Raw genomic sequence first — 25,804 nt, forward strand, 5'->3', positions numbered from 1 at the left:
GGGGGTCCCAGTGTTGGCAGGGTGGCCTTGGTGGAGGTGCTTAGGCTATTGGGGTGGAAAGTATTTCTCTCAAATCCTTTTGGCAGTTCTTGTGAAATCCCTCAAGTTCTTCAGAAAGGATTATTATAAAAGGAGCAAACCTAACTTCATTTTTTCTCTCTGCTCCTGTTCCAGATGTGACCTCTTGTTCTGACATGGACTTCTGCCTCGGCCAGCTGTCATTCCTCATACCGTCCTCACCAGAGCTGAGCCAAAGAAGGTGCCATGTCCTTTAATGTCCAGAACTATAAGCTAAATAAGCCTTTTTTCTTTATAAGGTGTTTTGCCTCAGGCATGCCATTGTAGTAATGCAAAGATGACTAACATAGCCCATGAGGGAAAGCCCTGGGAAACACTGGTCTATGCAAGGGGCAAAAACACCTGGAGAAGAAATTGAAGGCCTCTGCTCATGGGCCTTCCCCCAGTTTTCAATGCGGGCAAGGGCGGACCACTTATTATTCTGCTCATTTCACCCCTTATCTTTCCTACTCTTCTTCTTTTCCATCTCTTCCATCTACTTTAGAACTCAGACAATGACTCCACATTTCCATGCCCAGATTTTCTAAAGCATATCCAATATATTTTGAAAATATAATGAGGATGAGGTTGGTAGCATGATTTGTGGGCTGCGGCTGATTATGCAATGAGACATACAAAGCTAAACAGGTTTGATCTGGGAAAGCACAGCAAAGGGAAGGCAGTGCCTGTGTGAGGCCCGGGAAATGATAGTGCTGGTGTGAAGGGCATGGCGGTGGCAATGGAGACACCTGTCATTAAGGCACTGATGAGCAGCCATTCACCCATGCCACGTCTATTCACAAAGCAGCTATGACTTCTTAACCATCTATTGACACAGCCTTGTCCTTCTTTTGCAAGAGGGAGAAAGAAAATTCATGCTAGGCCTTTTGTATTTAATGCCCAGTTAAGAGTTACTCTATGATTTATGCTAGAAGCACTGCACTCCTGTCACTGTAGTCATCACTGTCATCGCCGTCATATCATCATCATCATCATCATCATCATCATCATCATCATCATCGCTCTTACTATTTGGTACTGGGAATTAAACCCAGAGGTGTTCAACCTCTGAGCTAAACATAATGCCCCAGACCTTTTCATTTTTTTTATTTTAATACAGAGTCTTGCTAAATTGCTGAGGCTGGCGTCCAATCTATGATCCTCCTGTCTCAGCCTCACCGAGAACTGAGATCACAGGCATGCACCACTGCACCTGACCTGTCTTTGTAACTAAACACACAGTACCCAGCCAAAGCGTGTTGGGTCAGGGAGCTGGAAGCAACAGAGATTTTGAGAGGTAGCAGTAGTATATTGGGGATTTGACAGTGGCAATACAGTTGTCAGAAGGGCAGCAGGGAAAGAGCATAAATACAGAGATGATTATAGGGCTGTTTCTGTGGCAATAACCAAGATGGGGCCAGTGATGAGAGTTATGAAAAAAAAAATCTGAAAATACCAGAGAGGCCACAGAGGTGCTCAGGAGGGCTTGGAACACCTGCACACTTACACACGCATAGCCCTATACACTCCAGGGCTCTATGCCCTGGTCCCAGTCCACGGCCTTACCCGAGGATCTGACCTGGGATACAGAGGATGTTAGGGCTTGATTGTCCCTTCTTCTTTTAGCTCCCTTGTCAGGGGAAGGTGCAACATGCAAGATAGCTCTACTTCTTTAAAGCTTTTCCAAAAGAACAAATAGATCAAACAGATATGTACAGGTATAAATGTACACAGAAAACTAGAAACCAGAGGGGAATGGTTTTCAAAAGCTTGCAATTATTTGTTTTTAATTATCTTTCCCTTTCTCGCTTCTTCTTTTAAAAATCTAACATTCTAGTTTCACATTAGCAAAAACTCAAGGATTTTTTTTTTTTTCTAAAAAACACTAACAAGATCTGGCATCAGTTCAGGACTTTGAAAAGGGAGTGAATTAGAATCACAGGAATGTGAAATCAGCTCCTGACAGCAGGCTGACAGGAGCTCAGCACACTTTTGGGGAGGAGGGCAGGGAACTTCTCAGAGTCAGTCATCCTTCCTCACTGGTGTGCCTTCTTGGAGAGGCTACCACTGTGGTCCAGATGGCACCCAAACGGTAACAAGAAATATTGGATGGAATCAAAATCAAGCGAGAGTAGCAAGAGGCTCAGGCGGTCTGCGGAGCAAATCAGAGGCAATCATAAATGTGGAGATGTCACAGCAAAGGAAAAAATAGTCAGAAGGGCTGTGCCTGCTGCTCCGACAGCCGTTCTGGGCAAAACGTTGTTCCGTTTCTCCTCCAGAGGAATGCAGATTTTACTAACTTAGAGACTCATTTCCTTATTCACGTCTTCCTTCCTGGATTTTATTCTCCAGGCATGGATTAAACAACTTTTCCTGACTGCCCACTGTGAACAGGGCATTGTGCCAGTGCTGGGAGGATTCAGCGTTGTCCCTTCCCGGAGTTGTAAATGGTCCAGTTAGGGGAGCTGAAGAAATAAATTCTAATCAGAGTGCAGGGGCGCAGCCTCGGCAGCAAGGCACCATGCTGAGAGCTGCACTGAGCATGCTCACAAGGGGTGCTCTCTCCCCTGCTGCAAGAACGTGCAAAACTCAAGCCGGTGCCAGAAAGAGATCTGTTCTTATGTGAATAGACTGTGACCAGTCCTTTCAATCCTTGGATTTCTCTTCTTGTCTTTCTTTTGGTTTTTCGGTGATACTGGGCATTGAATTCAGGGGCCTTCTACCTCTAAGATATACCCCTATGCTTTTTGTTTTTGTTCTGAAACGGGATCTCACTAGGTTGCTGAGATCTTACAGAGTTGCTGAGGCTAGCCTTGAATCTGCCATCTTTCTGTTTCAACCTTCCGAGTACTGGGAGTACAAGTGTGTGCTACCATGCCGGGATTGAATCTTTCTTTATTGGAACATTAGGGAAATATTCATTTCATAAGATTGTGTTGAAGATTGCCCATGATGGTGGAAGGTGATAGGTTAGAATGGTGCCTGGCACACAGTCAGCCACCCATTAGCAGCTGCTTATTTGGGTCAGATATTAAATCAAGTATTCAGCAAGAATTCATTAAGAAAATGAGAATTTTGTAGCACATATATATGTTACACATATATATGCATGTGCGCATATCTGTACATACATACACATATACATACATACATATTGGTATACCCAGGGGCATTCTACTTCTGAATTACCCCTACCTTTTTCTTTTTGAGACAGGGTCTCACTAAGTTACTGAGGCTGGCCTTAAACCTATAAGACAGAAGTCTTAGCCCTCCAGGTACTGAGATTACAAGCATGTGCCATTATGCCCGGCTTGAAGTATATATTTGTAGTGTATTTATTTATTTATTTATTTATTTATTTATTTATTTATTTATTTATTTATTTATTTATGGTACTGGGGGTGGAACCCAGAGGCTTTCTACCTCCGGTCTATACTCCCAGACCTTTTTTATATTTTATTTGGAAACAGGGTCTCACTAAGTTGCTGAAAGCCTCACTAAGTAGCTGAGGCTGACTTCGCAACTGTGTGATCCTCCTGTCTCAGCCTCCCAAGTGCGGGGATTACAAGTGTGCACCACCACGCCCGGCTTTTGTAGTGTATTTTAAACTCTATAAAGAATTGCAGAATTGCAGGATAATAAGAGGCTACAAAAATCTCTAACATAACTTAATTCTCTATTTTTCTTTTCAAATGAAGATGCCTAGACCTCCAATTTTCTCAAAATCATGAGAAAATGAGTGGCAGATAAAGGATTACATGCCGGTTCCAAATTCCTAATCCAGTTCCTTTCTAATCCGTCATGGTCCCTCTCATGGTTGTAGGTTAAGATGAAACCTGGCTTACATTTCACAACAAGAAAATGAAGGCCCCCAGGAAACTGTGGCTGGCTCATGTGTAGAACAATGTGGGAAATTGTCACCCCATGGAGATCAAGAATCAAAAGGTAAACTATTCACCAAATAGAACAGACTCAGATGGCTGCCTAAAGGGTTCAAGTTCAGAGGACATCTGGAAGAGTATTATCCTCAATCTGTCTGTACAAGGTCATAATCTTTAGTAAAGAAAAAAGAAGGGAGTCAGTGATCACAATGGCATGCGTGTTGTTCAGAGAAGAATCATCTAACCCATCTTGACGATCATGAAGAGGAGACTTCATGACCTAAATTCCTCTATATGTGTTATAGTTCTCTCAATAAATGTGGCAAAGACAAACAGTTGGAGGGAATATTTTATGCCAAGTCCTGAGAGGGTAAAAATATATTTATAGGCCTATTAAGAGGACAGGTGAAATTATGACCCAAAGTTATGACAGTCAATCAGAGACACTTTAGACTGGCACATAGAGGAAAATTACATTGAATAGCTAAGTTTTAAAAAATAGAATGAATAAATTGGGTGTGCTGACACATACCTCTAATCCTTGTACTTGGGAGGCTAAGGAAAGAGGGTCACAGGTATGAGGCTAGCCTCAGCAAGTTAGGGAGACCCTGTTTTAGGGTTAAGAAAGTGGATGAATTTACTTATACAATAGAATGTAAAACTGAACAGAAAGAAAACGGCAATAGCATGACATATTATATGGAGAGTAGGTAGTCCATATGGTGTTTTCAAATGCTCAGCACGTATGTGTACTTATGTGTGCGTGCACACACATGCTCACAGAAACTTGGTGTTATTTTAAATTCCAGAAACAATGTCGTATTCATCCTGCCACTTGACCTAATGGGCTTTACAATTATGGTAAAAAGTCTTGGTTATAATTTCAAAAATACTATGGAGAAGTTCCAGTAAAAGTTAAAAAATCAGAGATATGTGGCACTCCTAGCCCTTTTTCTATCAGGATGGTGTTTTTATCTGGGTGCTTCAAACTTTTCCTATTAGTGAGTTTCATCAGTATCTCAAGGGCGGCAGCAATGAGACATTCTTCACTACTGGATGTCTTGCCAATATCAAATTTTATCATTGCTTTGGTTGCTAGCAATTGGTGAAGTGATTTTATCTTACACTTCTTGGCCTCAAATCCTCAAACACATCCTAGGAGCTTTTGATCTTCCCAAATGTATTCTTTCCTTGTCTTCTGGTTTCTATAAAGGTTACTAACTCATATCTAGATGCTCAAGCCCCCCCAATATAAGTTACTTGTATTTGGTTAGTCAACATTCTGTTGTTATAACAAAATACCTGAGATGATCGGGTATTTATGAGAAAAGGTTTATTTTGGCTCACAGTTTTGGAGGTTCCATCCATACTGGTTGATCCCATTGCTTTGGGTCAGTAGTGAGCACACTGTGAAAGGACTGCATAATGGCACAAAACCACCCACTCGTCTCATGACTAGGAAGCAAAAGAAGAGACAGAAGGACCCCAAGATCCCAAGATCATTTCATATGGTACTTCTCTAATTATCTAAGATCTGGTAGTCCCCACCTCTTAAAGATTTTACCACTTTCCCAAATCAACACCAGAGGGACACGTATTTAATGGACTTCTTGGGGACATCTGGCACCCATACTATATATAGCCTTACTCTACATTCCTCTCTTTCCCACACTATGACCTCCAGTTATTCATGAAGATAGGCTGATTGTCTCTCTAGAACACATCCCAAATCTGTCTGCCTCTCTCCATCTTTGTCTCTGAGGCATTCCCTTTTGTCTAGACTACTGCTGCTACTCTTTTTATGGTTTAGATGCAGAATGTTACTTGAACAGTTAATGCATTGATGTTGAGAGATGATATAATTGAATCCTGAGGGTTCTAATCAGACCAGTGGATAAATACATTGTAATAAATTTACTTGGTGGTAACCAGGGCAGATGGCGTGTAGCTTAAGGGGGTGGGTCACTGAAGTGTGACTTTGGTTATATAGATATGTCCATGGACCTCCTTCCTGAGCGCTCTCTGCTTCCAGCCTCTGTGATGTGAGAGTGGATCCCTTGCATTCTTCTCTCTCTGCTTCCTACACCATGCGCTATGCTCTGTAGACTTCATCTGACATGACCTGAACCCATGATATCTCCAGAACTGTTGGCAAATACATCTTTCTTCTTCTAAGTTATGATAGGTGTTTTGGATTATAGTAGTGAAAATGCTGACTGAAACACCTCTTAAGTTCATCTTCCATACAGTGGAGTGATCTTAAATATACATAATTTTCAAAGACACTGTGTTTGGGTCAAAAGAATAAGCAGGAAAAGAAGTCAGAGACCACAGCATAGATGTCTAAATGACAAACATGGAATTCCCTTGCATACAAAGTCTTTTGTTTTTTAATAATTTCTTGTTATAATAGTTTCTGGAATACTAGAAGGTACCTTCTAGAACCACTCTCTGGGCACTTATACATGGTTCTTTTTAAGCATTCATTTATTTACCCATTCTACACATATATGTCTACTATATGTCAAGAACTGTGCTAGTCAGGGTGTTCCTAAAGAGGCCACCCAGGCCAAGATCTGAATTATCTGAATTAGAAGAGACAAGGTAGTGAGGACTATGCCAGAAATAGCAAAAGCCAAGACAAAGGACTTGAGGTTGTATTGACCCAGTGGTCTAAGAGGGACGGAGAGAAGATCAGTGCTGGATCATTATAGGAAAGAGTGCTAGCAATAAGTCCAGAGAAGGGTGTACCCTGACTCTTGACAGGCTCGTAGGTAGTGGAAGAGAGGTGTCATTCCCAGTGTGACAGAGGCTGGATCTGATATATGTTTAAGGGTCACAGACTTTCTCAGGGTCACACAGCTAGTAAATAGTAGAGCTAGGATTGTTACCAAAGTATGTTAAGTTTTGTAAAATGCCCTCTCAACCAATACACTATCTTGAGGAGGTTAACAAGTATAAGAAGGCCTTTGTTTTAAGTCTAGGATGACTGGTGAGGGTTGTGGAAGGAACAGTTATGATGGCAGTCTAAGAGCCTGTCCTGCTGCCATCTAACCCAGTGCTCTCTGGAGAACCACCTCCATATCACCTTCTGAGTGCCAGCCCCTAGTAATGACAGGAGGAAGGGGGCTAGGACTCCCTGGATGACTATGCATTAAAAAAAATCTAGAAACAGCCAAAGAGACAGGCCATGAGCCTGGAAAACACAAGAAAGGTGGGGAGAAACCCTGAACACTGGGCTGACAGCAAGAAACAGAGAAAGCAGGAGATCAGGATCAGGACAGCAAGGCTGCTAACCAGCCGGGAAAAACATGAGGACATGCTGACAAAAGTCTATGATAAATAGGAAAATGGGAGGTGGAGAAGAGAGGGTGGGTTGTAAAAAGTAATACTGAAAGTCACCCCAACAAGAGACAGTCCTTATGCATAAATAGAGAAGGAAGTAATTTGTCCTTTACAATCAGACTATGTTTTTTTCCTCTTAGGATCTCAACCTCAATCTTTTCTTTTTTCAGGTTTTAAAAGGTTTTATTTAGCCGGGCGTGGTGGCGCACGCTTGTAATCCCCGCGCTTGGGAGGCAGAGACAGGAGGATCGCGCAGGTTCGAAGCCAGCCGCGCGCGCTGGCTTAGGAGACCCTGTTTCCAAATAAAAATGTAAAAATAGGTCTGGGAGTGTAGCCCGGAGGTAGAAGGGCTTCCAGGAACCCCAGTACCACCAAAAAAAAAAAAAAAAAAAAAAAGGTTTTATTTAGGGCTATCTTATATCCTAAGTTGATTTACTATTATTGATTTTTAATAGGTTTGGCCTCCTATTTACTTGGAACCTATAGAGAGCTTTCCATTTTTGCTATTTTTCCCCCCACTATGCGAAACATGAGAATAAGGGAAGAGGGAGGGAACTGGGGAAGGGCTAAATGAGTGATGTGTTGATGCGTGTCAACTGATACCCCATTAAGCTGTATGACTACAATGCACCAAAAAAAATTTAAAAATAAAGTTTACATAAAATAAAAAAACCTCAATCTTTTTCTCCATCAAATGGAAGAAAACTATAGTTGTCGTGTTAATTAAACTAATTAAACTTTGTTGAGGTTCAGAATCTGTTGTGGGGACTTTGTGAATCCCCCTTTATGTGTGAATACACACAAGCCTTACAAAAGCAGATCAATAAGGTTGGGACCCAGGGCCCAGGAAGCTGTGTTTTTAAACATGTCATGAATTACTGTTACACGATGCAATATTTGTAATCGCTGAACTGGATGGAACTTGTGAAATACCATGAACATCCCCTGGCCCCAGTGAGCACTCAGCACATATTGGTTTACTGCTTTCTTTCTAAGTCACTGCAAAGACAAATTTTGCTTCCTTGGATTTGGGACTGTCACCAGTACATATTTTCTCGTTCCTCATGATCATTCATTTAGTTCTTGTTCTTTTTACTTCTTTAAACTAGACTTTGTTCATTACTCTTCTGTATCCACTAATAACGGCAGTTAGAGAGAAAGAAAGAACCTTAACATGATGATTTATCCAGAAAGGCTGAATTATTGAATCCAGAGAGAACGAGCTCCAGCACCCACGTGGATATTTATGGGAAACTATATATTATAGCTCTGCTCGTTAAGATGCGGTACTTAAGGTTCTCTGAGTGTTAATGATCTGTATTAGAGGAATAATGTAATGACAGATTCGCAGCAGCAGCAACAGCAACAGTTCACAGATACTCCGGAATCACATTTTCTCACCACACAACAGATCTCCAAGTGTCTGACTGATGTCCTCCCAGGAGCAGGCATTCAGACAGCACCTCTGTCTTGGAGGCAACACTGTCCTGGCTTCAGCAGAAGGAGCTCTGCTGGCAGACAGCGTCAAGACTGAGATGGATAGAAGCCCCTTGCTTCCTGTTTGAAACCTCATATGCTCTGGTCTTACAGGCAATTTGGCCCAGCAGGAAGCACATTCGCCAGTTTGGAGTAGGGCGGCCCTGCTTTACTTAAGACAGCTTATGTTTACACCTATTGTCCTGATGTAATTGTTAATAGCAAATGCTTTTTGCTTCAGAAGTGTCCCAGTTTGGATGATAAACTAGGTTACCCTAGTTTGAGGGTCAAAAAGAGGTGGATTGGATTCTTAGTTATGCCTCTTCTATCTGTGCTAAGTGAGTTACTGCTCTGATTTTCAATATCCCTTATGGTATAGAAGAGACCTAGTTTTTGTTGTTATTTTTTGTGGTATTGAGAATTGAACCCAGGGGCATTCTACCTCTGAGCTACACCCCCAGTCTTATTTTATTTTTTATTTTGAAACAGTCTCACTAAGTTGCAAACTGCCTTGCTAAATTTCTGAGGCTGGATGCAAACCTGAAATCCTCCTCTAATAAGCCTTCCAAGTACTGAAATTAAAGGTATGAGCCCCAAACTACCTTTTCTTAGGTGATTTGGGAGTCTTAACATCGTGCATTAAGTGCCCAGCGTGACCACTCACATGGGGGAGTGCTCAATATTTGGTAGTTAAAATTGTTTGTTATCAGTGTTTATGTATTTATTTGTTTTTTTTTTTTTTGCAGTACTGTGGATGGAACCCAGAGGCACTCTACCTCTGAGCTATACCCCAGTCTCACTTTTTTTAGTTTTTCTTCCTATTTTCCCTTCCTTCCTTCCTTCCTTCCTTCCTTCCTTCCTTCCTTCCTTCTTTCCTTCCTTTTTTTTGTGGTACTTGAAATGGAACCCAGGGGCATTGTACCTCCTAGCTACACCCCCCAGCCCTATTTTTTAGTCTTTTTTGTTTTTGAAACAGGGACTCACTGAATTTCAAAGGGCTTTGCTAAGTAGATGAGGCTGTCCGTGAACAGTGATCCTCCTGTCTCAGCCTCCCAAATGCTGGGATTATAAGCATGGGCCACCATGCCCGGCTTTTATCCTTATTTATTAAGGACTAAATGTACACTTCTCCACCCCAAGACTCATCCGCTTGAAGCCCAGTTCCCAGTGTAGCAATCTCTTTCTCCCCCATTCCATTCACATACACACACCAAAGAAAGGCCAAGTGAGAAAAAAGCAAGAAGTCAGTGGGCTACAACTCAAGGAGAGAGTTCTCACCAAGAAGGCAAGTCAGCCAGGACCTTGATCTTGGAAGAACTGTGAGGACATTAATCTCTACCCCTCGGGTAGAGATTTAAACCCCTCGGTCCATGTGTTTCATTCCCGCAGTCTCATAGTAAAAGGTGCTTTCCTGCAGGTCCAGCCCCATCCTAGGCTTTTGAGTGAAACTTGGCTCACTGACATTCTTGTCTGGGGCTCCCTGAACTAATTTCACTCCTTCCTTCCAGTGCACTGAAAGTACCACAGTGGTGGTGCCAGGTCTTGCTTATCATCATATTCTGATCTCCAGAAGCACTTTGATCTATATGATAGATCACAATAATAATGGTTATGGCTAATACTTACCAATTACTTATGTGCCAGGCACTGTTGTAAATGTCTTATTTAGTCCCCCAAATAATTCTCTGCGGTAGGTACCACAATCACTGTCCTGTTTTATAGGTAGCATACTCAGTGAGGTTCAAGGAAATGCTAGGTAGTAGAACTGGTAATTGAGGGGGGAAATCTCAAGGCCAGATCACTGGGCTGTATAGCTCACTCTTAACTGTATTACCGATTGCTGAGTACCTCGTCTATGACAAACACAATAGCAAATGGCATCTCTTCTCTGATTTAATCCCTATAATAACCCAAGAGAGCAGTTCTCACCATTTGTTTAACTAGTCACTAAGTGTCCAGCAGATAAAGAAATCTGCTTAGCCATACAGTCCTGATTAACTTAATTTTTTTTTTCTGTTGTTTTATAGGCTCTTGAAAAATAGACTTCAATCTGTGTTCATGAATTCATTTGTGGAATATTCAAGTTCAAGGTGAGAAATAGCCTTGAGGATCTCCTCTTCTGACCTCCCCAAGTCTCCTGTCAATGGACTTCTAACTAGTGGGTTCCACTGGACAATGATTTTCATACTACCCTCTCTGGTTCTCTTCCCTTCCAGAAACTTTCATCCTTTAGAAAACAAATTCCTGGTAGGTTAGTATTGAAGCTCCAACCCATAGGAGCCACATCTCCTCTTTTGCCTGTTTATACAGCAGTCTACAATGTATATTTCATTTCAATAAAGGCTCTTGGGCTTTCTGAAAAGTTTGAGGAGCACTCCCCAAGGCCTAGGGGCAAGGACTTAGCAGTGGAGTGGAATAGCAGATAGGCTTTTTCCTAACCCATAACTGAGAAAACAAGATGGCAGACAGCTGCATATGAAACCTCTCATCCCCTTCCCTATTTGCATTTGTGGGAAAGAGTTTCCGGAATGATTCAGCAGTGAGCTGTCTACATCTCTCCTGACTCTATTAATATAGTTCAGATTTTCAACCTTGGAAGAAAATGCCAGGTATCTTTCAAAATGATAATGAGGTACAATCCAAATGTGAGTCATGACTGAGAACAGAGAGAAAGATAGCAGGAATTTCTGTCTTTGGGTAGAATTAGAAGCCAACGAGTAGAAAGTCTGATGTACACATGCTCCTAGATGCCAGAGACACAAAGCCATGGGCCTGCGAGCGACAGAGCCTACAGGGGAGAGGACAGGCACTTGGTCCCTGTCACTGGGTTCCCTCACCTTCCAATCCTCATCGCTTCAGAGGCTTCTGTAACTCCCATATCTGCAAAGTCTTCTGGATCCCAGCTATCCACCCAAGCCTACTTTGTTCTTTTATTTGCATTGCCTTTCTTCTAGTCTGGACCCACCGTGGTCCTCACTGGCCCACTCATCCACCTCTTTGCTCTAAAACTCAATCTTCCCTTCCTCTACTCTTTATTCTTACCATGAGTCCTGTAAACTATGCTGTCCAAGCTCCCTTGACAACCCACTACACTTACATTTGGCCAAAAGGAGGCAGCAGTTAGAAAGTGAGTGGCGGGAAGAAGAAAGCTGTAAATTTCTTCCTGGCTCTCTCTAGGCCATATTTTTGACAGTGAGTGAGGCTCCAGTGTAGGTTTAGCCCCTCCTCCGTGGTCCCAGCTCCTGATGGACAGCTCCCTCTGTGTCCCAGTCCCTGTTGGCAGCTCCTGGGCTTGGCAGCACTACCCCCTTACTTTGTCCTGTATCCCTAGTGATGGTAGACACTCATGACTATTTGTAATCTAGGTTGCCCCACTGTCCTTATTGTTTTCTTCTGCTCTTCTAACACCTTTTTTTACTAGTTCCCCACATTAAACCCCTGTATGAAACGACATGGCACACACTTTGTTTTCCCAGATCTCTTATGGATGCACTTAGATAATTTCATTAGCTTTTTAATGGTCTCCCCACCTGCTAAGCCACCTGCCACAGGCCACCAGAATGATAGCAAGAAACACGATTCTAACAGCGATACTCTGCCATCTGAAAGCACCAGAGTCTTCCCAACAGAGACCATTTCTCAGAGCCCATTTTTCTGCTTGTTGGGACCGGATTCCTTTGCCTCCTTCCCTGTCTTCTGCTCCCACAAAGGCACCCTGTGGTCCACCATACCACAGTGTTTATCAGACTCCAGGAGTATGTCAGGTTTTTCTACATATTGGTGCCTTTAAGCATTCAGTTCGCTCTTCCTGAGCATTGTTCTTGCCTTTCTCCAGTGACAAGCTCCCATCATCTTTTAAGGTTTTACTCAAATCACATCACCTGGTAAAGACCTCACCAAACTCAGGCAACATTTCTTATTCTTCCATCATGCTCCCATGGTTTCCTGTGCACAGTCTCTCGCAGTCTTGACTGTATGAATTGTAATTATTTTTATGTGTGTATCATCTTGATACCATTGAGATTCTTAGGCAGTGTCTCTTATCTATCTTTATATCCTAAGGAATAGGGCACTGTCTGACAGATAGGATGTTTCCAGTAGATGTTCACCCAGTGGATGGATGGATGATGGATGTAAGAACAGAAATTATAAGGAAACTCAAATAAAGGAAGGGCTCTCCAATAATTAGAGCTCTGGAATTACAGAAAGTAACAAATATCTATCAGTGCAGGTGTGTGAGCTGAAGCCAAAGAGTCAAGAACATTCATCCAAATATAATTATATTTGACAGAGTCTGGCACTGGGGGTGAGGCTAAAGGAACCAATATTTTTTCATGTTTCTGGTAACTCTAAGACTGTAGGAATTCAGGATTCTATCTGAGGATAACGTTTATGAAATGTGACTAAAAAGAAGACCACCTAAGAAACATCAAAAAAGGCACTCTTCTTGCTCATTTGCTGGAATACATAGCTTCCGATTCCCTTCCCTCACTTCAGTATGACTTCCTCTCATGTGACATCTATGTTAACTGCACTGCAATAATTATAATTTCTCTACAATGTGGTGCTTAATGAGGAAGTGAAACTGACAAATGTTCAGATGAGATTTAATCCAATTATGCAACATCTTGATCCAGATTTCAAACCAAAGGAAAGACCAACTGCTGAATTGTGAATGAAAATTTATTTGCCATAAAAGATGGGAGTTGTGTGGGTGGGGGGGCAGGGAATGGTTGCTGAGAGAATTCTGGCAATTCTTCACGTTAATAAATTGCCTCTTCCTACATTTGCAGCAGCAAGGCTGAATTAAATCTTGGGTAAAAGAAAAGCCAGCCAAATGTTGATCATGGGGGACAGGGGGCTCAGAGAGAAACACACAGGGTGAGTGTAGGATGTGAGTAGCAGTGGTAAAATGAGACTCTTGCTGAGTTTCACAGGTGGACGGCTCCCATGGGACTTGTTCCTTGGAGCCCACAGATGTCTCTTTGACATCAGAAGAAGGAAGCAGTGTGCCTGGAAAAATGAGGTTCAGGAATAAACTCAATATGTGCCTGCTCATTTGAAACTCAGTTTAAACCAGGAGAGGAGAGTTCACAGCCAGTAGAGAAGGGATAGGCCTTGGGAGGAAGAAGTGCTATCATAAGTCTTGTAGAAACAATGAGCTATGGGACTCAGGGCTTACATCTGGAGTGCTGATTCAGATCAGGGGAAGGTGGGAAAATGGAGGTCTTTGCATCTTCCTTGAGTGAAAATTGTATGGTTCCTGATTCACAACAACCTAGAGTTTGATTTCTGGCTCTGCCACTTACTAGCTTTGTAACTGTGTGACTGCGGGTGAGTGATAGACCTCTTTTAAGCCTCCATCTCTGTGTGTGTGTGTGGAGGGGGTCTGTGCAAGTGCATGCACAAAGGTATTCTACCCCTAAGCCATACACCCAACCCTTCTTTTATTTATTTACTTTTTTTGTAAATAAATACATAGTCACATTAGGTTTCTGAGAGTCTCCTTATGTAACTGAGGCTGTCCTGGAACCTGCAATCCTCCTGTCTCAGTCTCCCAAGTACTGGGATAATAAACATTTGTGCCACCATGCCCCACCAACCCTCATTCCTTTATATGTAAATCACATCTACCTTTTAGGACTATGATTATTAAAAAGAGATAAGCTGATTGGGGAGACTAGTTCTGTTCATGATACACAGCAGTTGATTGATAAATTCTAGTTACTTTATTCATGGCTAAATTAGCCTTAAATTCTTCCTGCATATGGTTAGCACCTGACATTTTAAAAGAAAGAAAAGAAGTGAATCAGAGGCTAGATGTCAAGTGCAATCGTTAGAATTTTTTATGAGTTTCTGTCAGTGTGAAGAAACTGTGATATGTTCTTTGCAGCACATATTAGTTAGATCTACAGCCCTGATTTTAAGCTCTCCAGAAGGAAACTGAGAAAGAACATATGTACTAGGCACCTACTCTATGCCCAGAGCTAGCTCAGCAATCTTATTTGATGACTACACCCAATAAAATGCTTGGCATCCAGAGTGCTACCCTCACAGGGCAAGCCCATAACTAACCCAACTGAGCAAATGTTTCAGAGTGGGCGCCTTCAGACTATGTCCTTCATAGTCTGAAGGACTATGGTGACAATGAGCATGCAAATGGGGCCTCCATGGAATCTATCTCACTGGGTAGCTGAGACACCAGGAGCAGAATTAGGAAGGAGATATGGGCCCAGGTGATGGACATGGTGGAAAATGGGATTTAGGAGTAAATGAATAATTCTGAGCTCCACAAAAGCATCCCCTTCATGGTACAGGACCTCTCCTCTCCCGAAGGAGCCATTCTTCTGCTGCAGGAACAATGTTGTGGCAGAGAGCTCCCTGCTCTGGACAGCTGCTCTGTCCTCTGAAAATCAGCTCCACTGGTTTGAAAGTTCTGCTTCGTCTTGAGCCTATATTTGCCCTCTCATGTGCCTTTTCTCATGATCACAAATGGCCTGTACAATAATGGAGACCACGAAGAACTCCCCTTCCTTGGTCTTCATTCCCTAGGAGTTCATAAGAGCTGTCTCTCATCCTCTTTACAGAAAACACTTTTGCACACATTGCTCTGAGAGCCTCCCAGGGCCCAAGCCGTGGGAAGAGAGTGGTTACCATTTTCATTTTGCAGAGAAGGAAAATGAGTCTCAGACAGTTAAAGTGAATGGTTAAAGATCACAGGCAAAGCAAGGAAAAAAATCCTGGGGCCCAGGGAGGGGGCTGATCATTCCTTTTAGCTTCTGAATCCATGTTTCATTAAAAGGAAATTAATGTCAAGTCTAACTTATCAATTTGACAATCTAAGACCTTCTTATTTATCACTATGCCAAACTTTTAAGACTCTCTCTTTTAAAGGCAAAAAAAAGTTCCACTAGAATCTACTGGCTGGTTATTACTGATAATCAGAAAGTCTTTTATTCCTAATACAACTACACAAAAGGGTTTTAACTGGGCAATTATAAAGTAAAGGATAAAAGATCTTTTCAGGCATAAGGATATTTCATGGGGGAATTAGGGCAAGGGAAAAGTATTTCTCAAGTTAGATGACATGTGTGGGTCTGTGTCATTGAAAAAGTTGACTATGAAGGTTAAGGTTCTACAAAATTCAGTGTCATGGGGTGCAGCAAAGCCTGAAATAGGCATTTGGCAGTCTGCAAGTGCACCTTTCCACCGCAGTCCCAGTGTGGGACTAGCATCATGTTCAAAGTCTAGCTGAGTGCAAAGAGCACTAAATAATGAATGCAGTAACTCGAGGCTTAGCAGACACCTTTTTTCCACACTCAGGAATGTGCATATTTGACAAGCACAGAAAGACTGGGATTTTTGCCTAGAGAACCTGGTCAGTATTACAAAAATAACAAGTATTTCCTCCTCTCCTTGAGATGGAAATAGACAATAATTTTATCAGCCCTTATTGGTGGCAGTATGGACTCAGGAGTAGAAAAGACCTTGATCAGCCTTGAGGCTGCTTCCATTTCCCTTTCACTTGTTCAAATCCTTCTTATCCCTCAAGCCTGTGCTTGAGTTACACTCTCCTTCCTCAACCTCCTTTCTCTCCAGGTATTTACCATTTCCTGTAACCAGGATATTATGTTCATTGCTTTAAGAGACCCTGACATAAACATATACATATGTATTTAAGATCACGAGAGAGATAAGCCTCTGTGAGAAGCTTCCAGATATCTTGACCAGGAAAAGGGATAAGATGCATATTTCTGGGGGTAAGTAGGATTAATCCTTATTCTGGCTCAGAGATCCTGGGAAAGAATAGATAGGACATCCCAGGTTCACATTATAATAAGCAACTGAAAGCATTCAAATGTGTTACTAGTGAAAATAGAGCAAGAAAAGGCTGAGCATTCTGAGTTAAATGGGCGAACAAGGGTTAACACTGAGGCCAGGATGAGTGGATGGGAATGAGGGAAGTCAAAAGATGGAATCAGCCTTCTGTCTGTACCTGGGCCTAAGCTAAATGAAACAAAACTTTGCTCCCATAAACCATGACTCTGTGACTCAGGATTAGGTCAGCCTGCCGGAGAAAGGAAGAGACACTACATGGAAGAAAATCCTCTTGCCCCATCAGAATCCATCCTAGATCAGTCCACAGCCAACTCTTCATGTCAGCAAGTCCAATGAAGACTGGCAGAGCTGTCCACCTGGCCCTCAGCTAACCATGAGAGGTGTGAGGCAAGGAGCCCAGGGAGCAGGCAGAAAGAGCCACACAGGGGACCCAGAGCCTTGTGAGCAGTAAGAAGTGCTATCATTTCAAGTCACTGACTGGGGGGTGGATTGTTTTACACCAGTAGCACACACACATGCACATTTACATGCATGTCTCCTTTTCCATCAAGTCCCTAGAAGAATGATGCTCAAACCAAGACATATTCGATACTGTATAAATAAGTTTTTTCATCAAAGAAGAGTGAGAAATGTTCAATACATATATAATATATATTCATCTACTCATAATATATTCATGTTATATGTTTATATGTAAATACATATTACATTAACAGTGTATTTTAATGTATTACAGAACTGACTTTTGGGCTCTTTTGTGAGCATCTGGCTGGCCAATATTTCTTGAAACTTAAGTGTGCATGTAGTTGTTTTTCTTCACACTGCTCAGAAAGTAGAGACGTTTATGAGCCACTATGGGGTGAATGCACAGATGACTGGATAGTGTGATGACCCATCTTTTCCCCTTTGCCCTAGTTCATATTTTATATTGAAATATATACTTTTGATTTTTAAAAAAGAAAGTTTGTACCTAAATGTAGTTTGAGAAGTGGACTATGTAATTGCTGCCTCTAATTTTACATGATCTGAGAAGTATATGAATATAATTTGTGTGAATGTATAGTACCGGGAGAGCCCCAAGCTGAACCTCTCATCTCAACTACTTGCAGACCTGAACCCAAGAGAGGAGAAACAGTTGGAGAGCAGAGTCACAGGTCACTGTGAAATTTATCTTCTTGTGGGGACTAGTAAGAGCTCACAGTGGCCTGGAAGCTGCTTAACATGCACTGATTGGGTTTTCTCTGGTCTACTCTCTTTCTGGATAAGAGGCAGGAGATGATGGGCATGATGGTGAGATCATTGTAGAAATTTTTAGAACATATTCCTAAGCCAAGAGGTATACTGATATACTTAGTATTTAAGTGTAATACTGGGGATTGAACCCAGGGGTGTTCTACCTCTGAGCTATACACTACCAACCCCTATTTTAGTTTTATTTTGAATCAGGGTCTCACTAAATTTGTAAGGCTGACCTCGAACCTGTGATCCTGCTGTCTCAGCCTCCCAAGTACTGGGATTACAGGTGTGTGCTAGCACACCTAGCTCATCAGATACACTCTTAAAATCTGGAATTATACTGGATTTTTCAACTGGGAATTGAACCCAGGGGCATTCTACCTCTAAACTACATCCTTAGCCCTATTTTTCATTCATTATTTTGAAACAGGGTCTCACTAAGTTGTGGAGCACCTCACTGAGTAGCTGAGGCTGGCTGCAAACTTGTGATCCTGTTGTCTCAGCCTCCCAAGTACTGGGATCACAAGCATGTACCACCATGCCCAACTATACTGGTTTTTAGATGAGTATCTAAGAAAATCATTGGACCTAAGTTCTTTCTCCAGCCTTCTTTGTAACACACAAATGGTTCCAGGGGTTTCTGGCTAGAAGCCAAATTGACTATGCTTATTCTTAATTCTGTTAGATTATATCACTAATATTTTATAGTAAAGACCCATCTTTAGAATTAAAGAACTTTGATGACTCTGAACACTTTCCAGAGGGCTTCAGCCATGAATTCCAACATTAGGCAGGAAAAATAAATCAAAAAAAAAATCCCATCCCATAAATAACTCTGCCAAGCAAGCAAAATGCTTTGGCTTTATCAGATGCAGAGCTCCCGATGCAGGAGAATGATCACAGGTGTGTGTGTCTGTGTGTGCATTTGTATCAGTGTGTTTGGAAGGCCATCTGTCCACTTGGTGATCCAAATTAAGAAGAGAAAGAAGCATTTTGTGTGTGTGTGTGTGTGACAATGTGGATTGAAGCCAGGGGCATTCTACCTATGAGCCTGCTATTGTTAATGCATATTGCATGATTAGTTACTGATCTAATTCACGTGTTAGAAATCAATGAACTGGAGTTTTCAATCATTGTTATATAAAGAAGACTAAAGTCACAGTGGAGCAAAGGACTGACTCAAAGTCTCGTGGCTGGTGATGAAGTTGGTATTTAACCTCAGATCTGGCTCATGACATGGGCTTCTACTTCAGTCCTGGATGATGCCTAAATTCCAGGCCTTATGCTAGCTGCTGAGATGATGGAATTGCAGGAGGTATGATTCCTCCAGGGCTTGTGGGGAATGCAGAGTTCAATGTTTCACATGAGCACATTAAGAGAGAGTGACAGTTAATTGCAAATACTGCAAAGAGAAGGATATGGGTACCTCAGAAAGGTATCCCCCGTGTGGGAGAAGGAAGGCAGTCCCAAAAGAGGTATGCATCACTTAGAACAGCTGGCAATCCTAGTTCAGTGAGAACTGTCACAGCAACACAGAAATGTCCTCATTTAATGTAATTCATATCCTCTCTTATGGGTTTTACAAAAATATTTTCTCTAATTTTCCAAACAAATCTAAAAGGTAGGAATTGCTTTATTTTTACAGGTTAGATGATAGAGGATCAGAGAAAGCTTCTTCAGGACCTTCAGTAAATGGCCATGGAGACAACTATGTCAGATCTGACTTAGAAGACCAACCCCTTTTTGGGGATGAGCTGGTGGGCAATTTCTCCAAGAAGAGCCCCGAGCTGAACCTCTCATTTCGGCTCCTTTCAGACCTGGACCCAAGAGAGGATAAACAGGTGGAGGGCAGTCACACACCACTGTGCAATTTATCTTCTTGTAGGGACTCGTAAGAGCTCATAGTGGCCTTGGAAGCTGCTTAACATGTACTGATTGGGTTTTCTCTGGTCTACTGTCTTTCTAGATAAGAGGCAGGATATGACAGGCATGATGGTGAGACCATTGCAGAAATTTTTAGAGCACATTGGTAATCCTAGGGGAATTGGGCTTATCAGAGAGGCAGATCTATAAGAGGAAACCCAGAGAGCAGCAAGATCCCACAGTGAAGAGGGATATGGTAAATTTCCAGTACCTCTAGGAGATTTGGGTAGGTAGGATCAGATTTCCAACAGACATACTATTTTAGTTTCAGATTAGGTAAAAAAAAACCCTTTTTGTAGATGGGAACCCTGAGACCCAGGGGCAAGAAGTAATACCAAAATCCCACAGGTAGTAGGAGAGGAGCTCAGATACAACAAGACTAACTGTTATCACGTGCAGCCTAAAATTTTACCACCTTTTTCACTTAGGCTTTTAGGGATGTTGGCAATAGCCCATGGAAAGTTGTCATCACACTGGATGGGACCAAGACTCTAGGAAGAGCAGGTGGGGGCCACAGCCAGCCATTCATGCAGAGCATATACCTCCCAAGCCAACTTCTAGTATCTTTAGTTAAGATTTTTTTTTTTTTTTTTTGGTGTTAGAAAAATAGAGAATTTCCTTAAAAAAAAAAAAGGTACCAGGGAAATTCATAAATTTCTTCTGCAGGGTAGAGTCCTCTATCATTTATAAAATATCCTGGAGCAGCTGTCGACCTGGCTTCCACCTAGCAGGCTCTGGGCTTAGTTTTGGTAATACAGAAACCTCAGGAGGTTCAAGGAAGAAGTTTTGTTAGCAAAGGAATGATAGGAGATGGGAGCACAAAGGCAGGGGTGATGGGTTGATGCTGCTTAGAGTGAAAGTCTCGAGAGCTCCCCTGAAAACACAAGGTTGGGCTGTTGGAGGAACCCTGCAGAGAGGGGACAGGACTACTCACGAAATTAGTTGGGTAATGTTGGGCCGAAAGCAGAAGATCAGACCTGTGAGCCGAGGGGGACTTCAGGTAGCCTACTGTGTCTGTCATGCTAAGGAGCTTGGATTTTTTCCCCCCAGAGCTATTAAGCATGGAGATGGTGTCACCAGAATGGCTGATAAATTCACAAGGCAGCAAATGGAGCGTGTTTCCTCATGTATCTAAACCTGTCAGGGATATGAGAGACAACAAGGAAACAAATAGAATAGAAAGGAGCTGTGGACTGGGGCCTGGACCAAATGGAGACCTGAAGGGCAGGCAGTGCTGCGTGACATGGAGCTTGATGAGGGGGAAGGCCTGGGAAGAAAAGGGCTTTCCCCTCAGCAGCACCACACTGGCTGGCCAGGGGCCCTAGACTCAGGTCAACTCAGGGGGCTGAGAAGGTTTCTGCATTTGGATGTGCTTTTTTACTAAAACTATCATGCACTGGGTTTCAGAATTTAGGTGGATTCTGGTGGTTTCATGATATTGGCAGAGTGAGCCAGAGAAATGGACAAAAATGAGAAATTAGTTTCACTAGGAAGAAGAGGTTTGGGAGGATGAGAATAGACCAAAAAGACTCCTAACTTGCAGAATGCAGAATTTCAGGTTTGGAAGGGACTTCAAGACTCCTTCTGCTTTTCGACTCATCCAGTGTTGGAAATGCCTGACAGTCTTGATCGGTGGTCTTCAGGGCTCTGCTTGCTCAGCTCCAGTGATGGGAAGCTCACTCTCTCAGGTACCAGCAGTCCCACACTGGGACATCTTTGCCTGCCTAGAAGGCTACCCTCCCTTTAGACTGCAATCAGCTTTGTTCTAGTGCACCCCCCTCATCTCAGTTCCACAAGCAATATAGTCCCTCTTCCACACAGTGGCCACTATTGAACAGTCTAGTCCCTATTACACACAGTGACCCTTTGGAGTCCCTTCTCCATGTTCATGGTTTCTTTCTGCAGGCCATATATTTTGGAGACTTTCAGCTGCTCCTCATGAAGTAAAACTTCAAATCCCCTTATTAAGCTTACCTTAAAACATGGGGAGAAATCTTTATGTCTCCTATAGTGTGGGATTCAGAACTCACAACAGTGCTCCAAACAAAATTATTTCAGCCTCATAGCAACAACTTTAGGGTCAGAGCTGGGATTCTTGAGGGTTCATGAAATGAGAGAGATTATTATTGATGAAAAACCCTAACAAGGCTCACTATACTTAGACTGATGAAAGATCATTCCACCTTGGGTGACAGAGAATCCCACCCATAAATAGCTTTCTTTGTGGCCAGATAGAATTTTCTTAAATCTAAAAGAAACCAGGTGTAACTGGCCTAAGGAGTTTTCCACCTTTGGACTATGCTGAGAGCACTGATGTGCTGTCCTCTGGGTGAATCCAGGTTCACTGTAACATCATGTACCTTGTTTTGAATCTCCATACCCCCCACTTTCATATAGGTACTGATGGAAAAATGTTAAACATGTTGGAATCAGTAAACACACAATACTAAGCTGTTGAGAAATAGCAACAACCACCTCAAATATATAATATATGAATGAAATTTCCAGACCAAATATAAAAACCCATCATGGGGACAACCTCATGTGGGCTCCTCTCTTGGAATAGCCCACCTGTTCATTTCATTTCTTTATGCTTATCCTATATGTGTTTCTGAAATACTTCTTTTGGGAAAACAAGTATCGAGGAACTACTGCCCAGCAACATTTTCTGGCTCAGATTCCCAGGAGTCCCATCAGCAGACAGGGTCCAGATGCCTTGGACCTTGGTGTCCTTAACATGGTACCCTCCTGGCTTCCCTGAAACCTGCTACACGAAGCCTCTTCCATGATGCTCTACTTTTTGGCTGGACCCTAACATACACCAAAGGCCCTGGGAAGCCCTTCTCCTTTTTTCACTTTGAAATTTTCCTTCTACATTTAAACTGGATGGGGAGCTCTCTTGCCAGGAAAACAGCACTGTCCTTTACTTGACCAGTTGCACTAAAGCCTGGAGTTTTTGCCATGAAATACCCCAAACCATGATCAACCTGGTGAAAGTGTTTTTTCACAGTCCACCTCACTCTTACTCACTGGACCAGATCTTTGTTCAGATTTTCACCCCTTCTTCAGCACTGCCATTTCTGCCTTGTGCCTCTTTTCCAATGGCCCACTGAGGAGTCACTGGCAGAGCCACATGGGCCGTGATACTCATCCCAAAAGAAAGACTCCCTTCCACAGGTTGCAGACATAATATGAGCACAAACCCGGCAGTAGAGAGAGATGTACTTACACTTACAGGTTGACTTTTTGGCACATCATAAACACCTTCCTTCTTTTGGCTGGTGGGAACCTGCAGAAAAGTCAAATTCAACATAGTCAAAACATTCTGGTATTCCATTTTCAAAGAACAAAGCAGCCAGACTTCAATGCAAGCTGGATAGGATGTGAGATGGCCCCCCTGGGATGGGTCCAGGGGCCCAACCTCAAGGGAATGCTCTGTGAAAGCATCAAGCCAGGCTCCTTCTTTGAAGACAGCCAGCTGAGTGCTGGCAGGCAGCGCTGCCATTGAGCTTCTCACAGAATCACAGAATGGGCAGCTGCAGACACCACAGGTTTTACATGGTGGGAAAAAATACACAATTCACAAAAGACAAAATAAGGTCCAGAAAGATGCTATAATTTTCCAAAGTGATTAAGAGCAGTTTGTAGCTGATCCTAAGCTGCTAAGTGCTAAGATTGTGATCTATGCCTCAAAAGTACAGTAAATATCAAAGTCATAGTAGTCATACAGCTTCTGTTGGGATCTTATACAAACCATCTGATAATTACCAAAGGATTTCCCTCAAGAAAAGAGCCCACAAATGTCATAGCAGGCATAAAAGTAGGACCCAGAAGACCTCGACTACTTTTAGCATTTGTCTGTATCTTCTTCCCTTCCTCCTCCTCTTGCTCACCCATCTGGACCTCCTGGACCACATGTTCACTGTAATACCCTGAGCAGGCGACTTAGCTCCTGTGACTTCGCTATTATCGACTGGGCCCTCTGAGCTCTACCTGTCATTCAAGTTATTCTAAGAATCAAATAAAAAAGTGGATATTAGATACACCAAAATATTTAGATAATAGAATACTGTCATGTGTTAGAATGATTGTTTTTGTCACTATTACACACACACACACACACACACACACACACACACATGCAAACAACATATTTTATGATATTAACAATTGTATGTTGAATACTTTTCTAGTGAGTCAATTAAAGGCTCTGTAGTAAACATTCCAGACTGGAAGCACATATTAGCTGCTCCTTTCCCAGCAACTGCCACAGCAGAGCTTACACCTTCACTACAGTGACCACAGAGTGGATTTATAACAGTCTGACTAAGCATCTTTCTTTTCTCCAAATTTGGGGGGATCCTCAAAAGCAGCCACAGTATCTCATACCCAGCTGGCCTTCCATAAATATCAGCTGCATAAATGTAAAATAGAGGAATATAGGGGTTAGTGAAGAAAACATATTTGTTAGGCATGGACCAGCTAAACATTCCTTCTTCTAAGACAGTAAGAATTTGAGCTTATGCTTTTTAGTTTCTTAGTCATTTTTACTATCATGTAACTTGAAACTCTTATGATAATCTTAAGAAGTTCGTTTTCACCTTCCCTTAAAATTATAGAAAGTGAGGCTTAGAAAAGTTACTCAGTTCTTTCTGGCTACCAAAGAAGCTCTTTCTGGCTACTAATGGCATGTTCTAGGACAGACTGGGAACTTTCTGTGTACTGGGCACTGTTTTCAGCATTTGTGTTCCACCTGGATTCTCATGGCATGTGCAAGACAAGTTTATTAGGACCAAAAACCATCCGTAGGACACCAAGGAGAATACTGAGGTCTGAAGAGGGTCCAGGAGTTAATGCATGGAGAAGCCAGGAGTTGCAGCTGGGGCACTTTACCGTTTGATTATTACTACATAGACAGCTGTTTTGGGGAGTGTCTTTTTCTTTGACATCACATCCTACATTCTCAGAGGCTCATGTGCATTCATGCAGAAAACAGAACTATGAGTGAGAGCGGACTGCCAAGAGTGAGAGCGGACTGTGGAAGCCCTTCCAGAGCTGTTCTTGCAAACCCCAGTTTGCAAGGAGCAAATGAAGAATATAATTTCTTTGCTCCTGATAAGTGGACTCCATTGAGAAGGAATCCTCTTGGAATGTGTACAGAGTCCTCATTAACGAGGGCCAATAAATTACCAGCTCTCACTTGTTTTTACTAGCTCACCCTTTACTGAGCAAAGCGAACAGCATTCTGTTCCCTGTAATTCACTGCTCACTACGGGCACTTAGCACAGTTGAACCGCAGCTGCCTCTCAATTATCCCTGCAAATGGAGAAGAAGCCATGCGATGGATAAACCCAAACTGTGCATAATTGAAAAAGCTTTTCTACTTGGCTCTCCCATGGGTGAGATATCAATCTGCCTGTTTGTCCTTTAAGATTTATCTCAGCTGAGACATCTCAGAAGCCTTGCTGCTTCTCTAAGCCTGCATTGCAGTCTCCATCTGCACTTTTATAAGCTCAGGTGAATCCTTTCATTAAAAAAGAAAAGTTACTGAGAACCCATTATGTAGCATGTACTGTGCCTTTCCTGAGACCAGGATGGTGAACAAGACAGATATAGACCCTGATTTAGCAGAGCTCCTTTGTCTTGTTTGGGGAGATGGAACAGTAATCATCCTACTAATATAAAATATAAAATGTGCTTAGTCTACTCATGGAAGTTACTACATCACACTGTAAGTGTTCATGGGTCTATTGTCCCATAGCTCAGTAAGCTGGCTCAGAGACGGGGATATTTTATTATTATTTTTACTCCTGCCTGCAGATACTGGTTGAACACAGAAACTTCGAATAATCCGGCATATTCTACATGGGTTCTAAAGTCTATGGTCCCGGTTCCCATCTCTACCTATGTGGTCCATTACATCTACACAGACCATTGCGGTACCAAAATGTTGTAGACTGATAATTTTCAGGCCAAAAAGAACATAAATATCTGGTTCTCAATCTTGAGTGTGCTGCAGGCTATGTAACTTGAAGAGGTCACTTAGT

General features: G+C 42.3%; 1 protein-coding gene across 4 annotated transcripts in view; it reads right to left on the reverse strand.

The window, feature by feature from the left end:
* DAB1 (DAB adaptor protein 1) overlaps positions 1-25,804 on the reverse strand; it is a gene marked incomplete at both ends in the record, with an annotated part of 283,697 nt that overhangs the window by 26,433 nt on the left and 231,460 nt on the right. For 2 of the 4 annotated variants that reach the window (XM_080690673.1, XM_080690671.1), the window contains one exon: positions 22,993-23,046. In XM_080690673.1, coding sequence (XP_080546799.1) covers positions 22,993-23,046 — 54 coding nt within the window. Of the gene's footprint in view, positions 1-22,986; positions 23,047-25,804 lie in introns of all 4 variants that reach the window. The other 2 variants (XM_080690672.1, XM_080690670.1) reach the window with 1 other exon arrangement.

Source organism: Muscardinus avellanarius, assembly GCF_963383645.1.
Source record: "Muscardinus avellanarius genome assembly, chromosome: 3".
NCBI lineage: Eukaryota > Metazoa > Chordata > Mammalia > Rodentia > Gliridae > Muscardinus > Muscardinus avellanarius.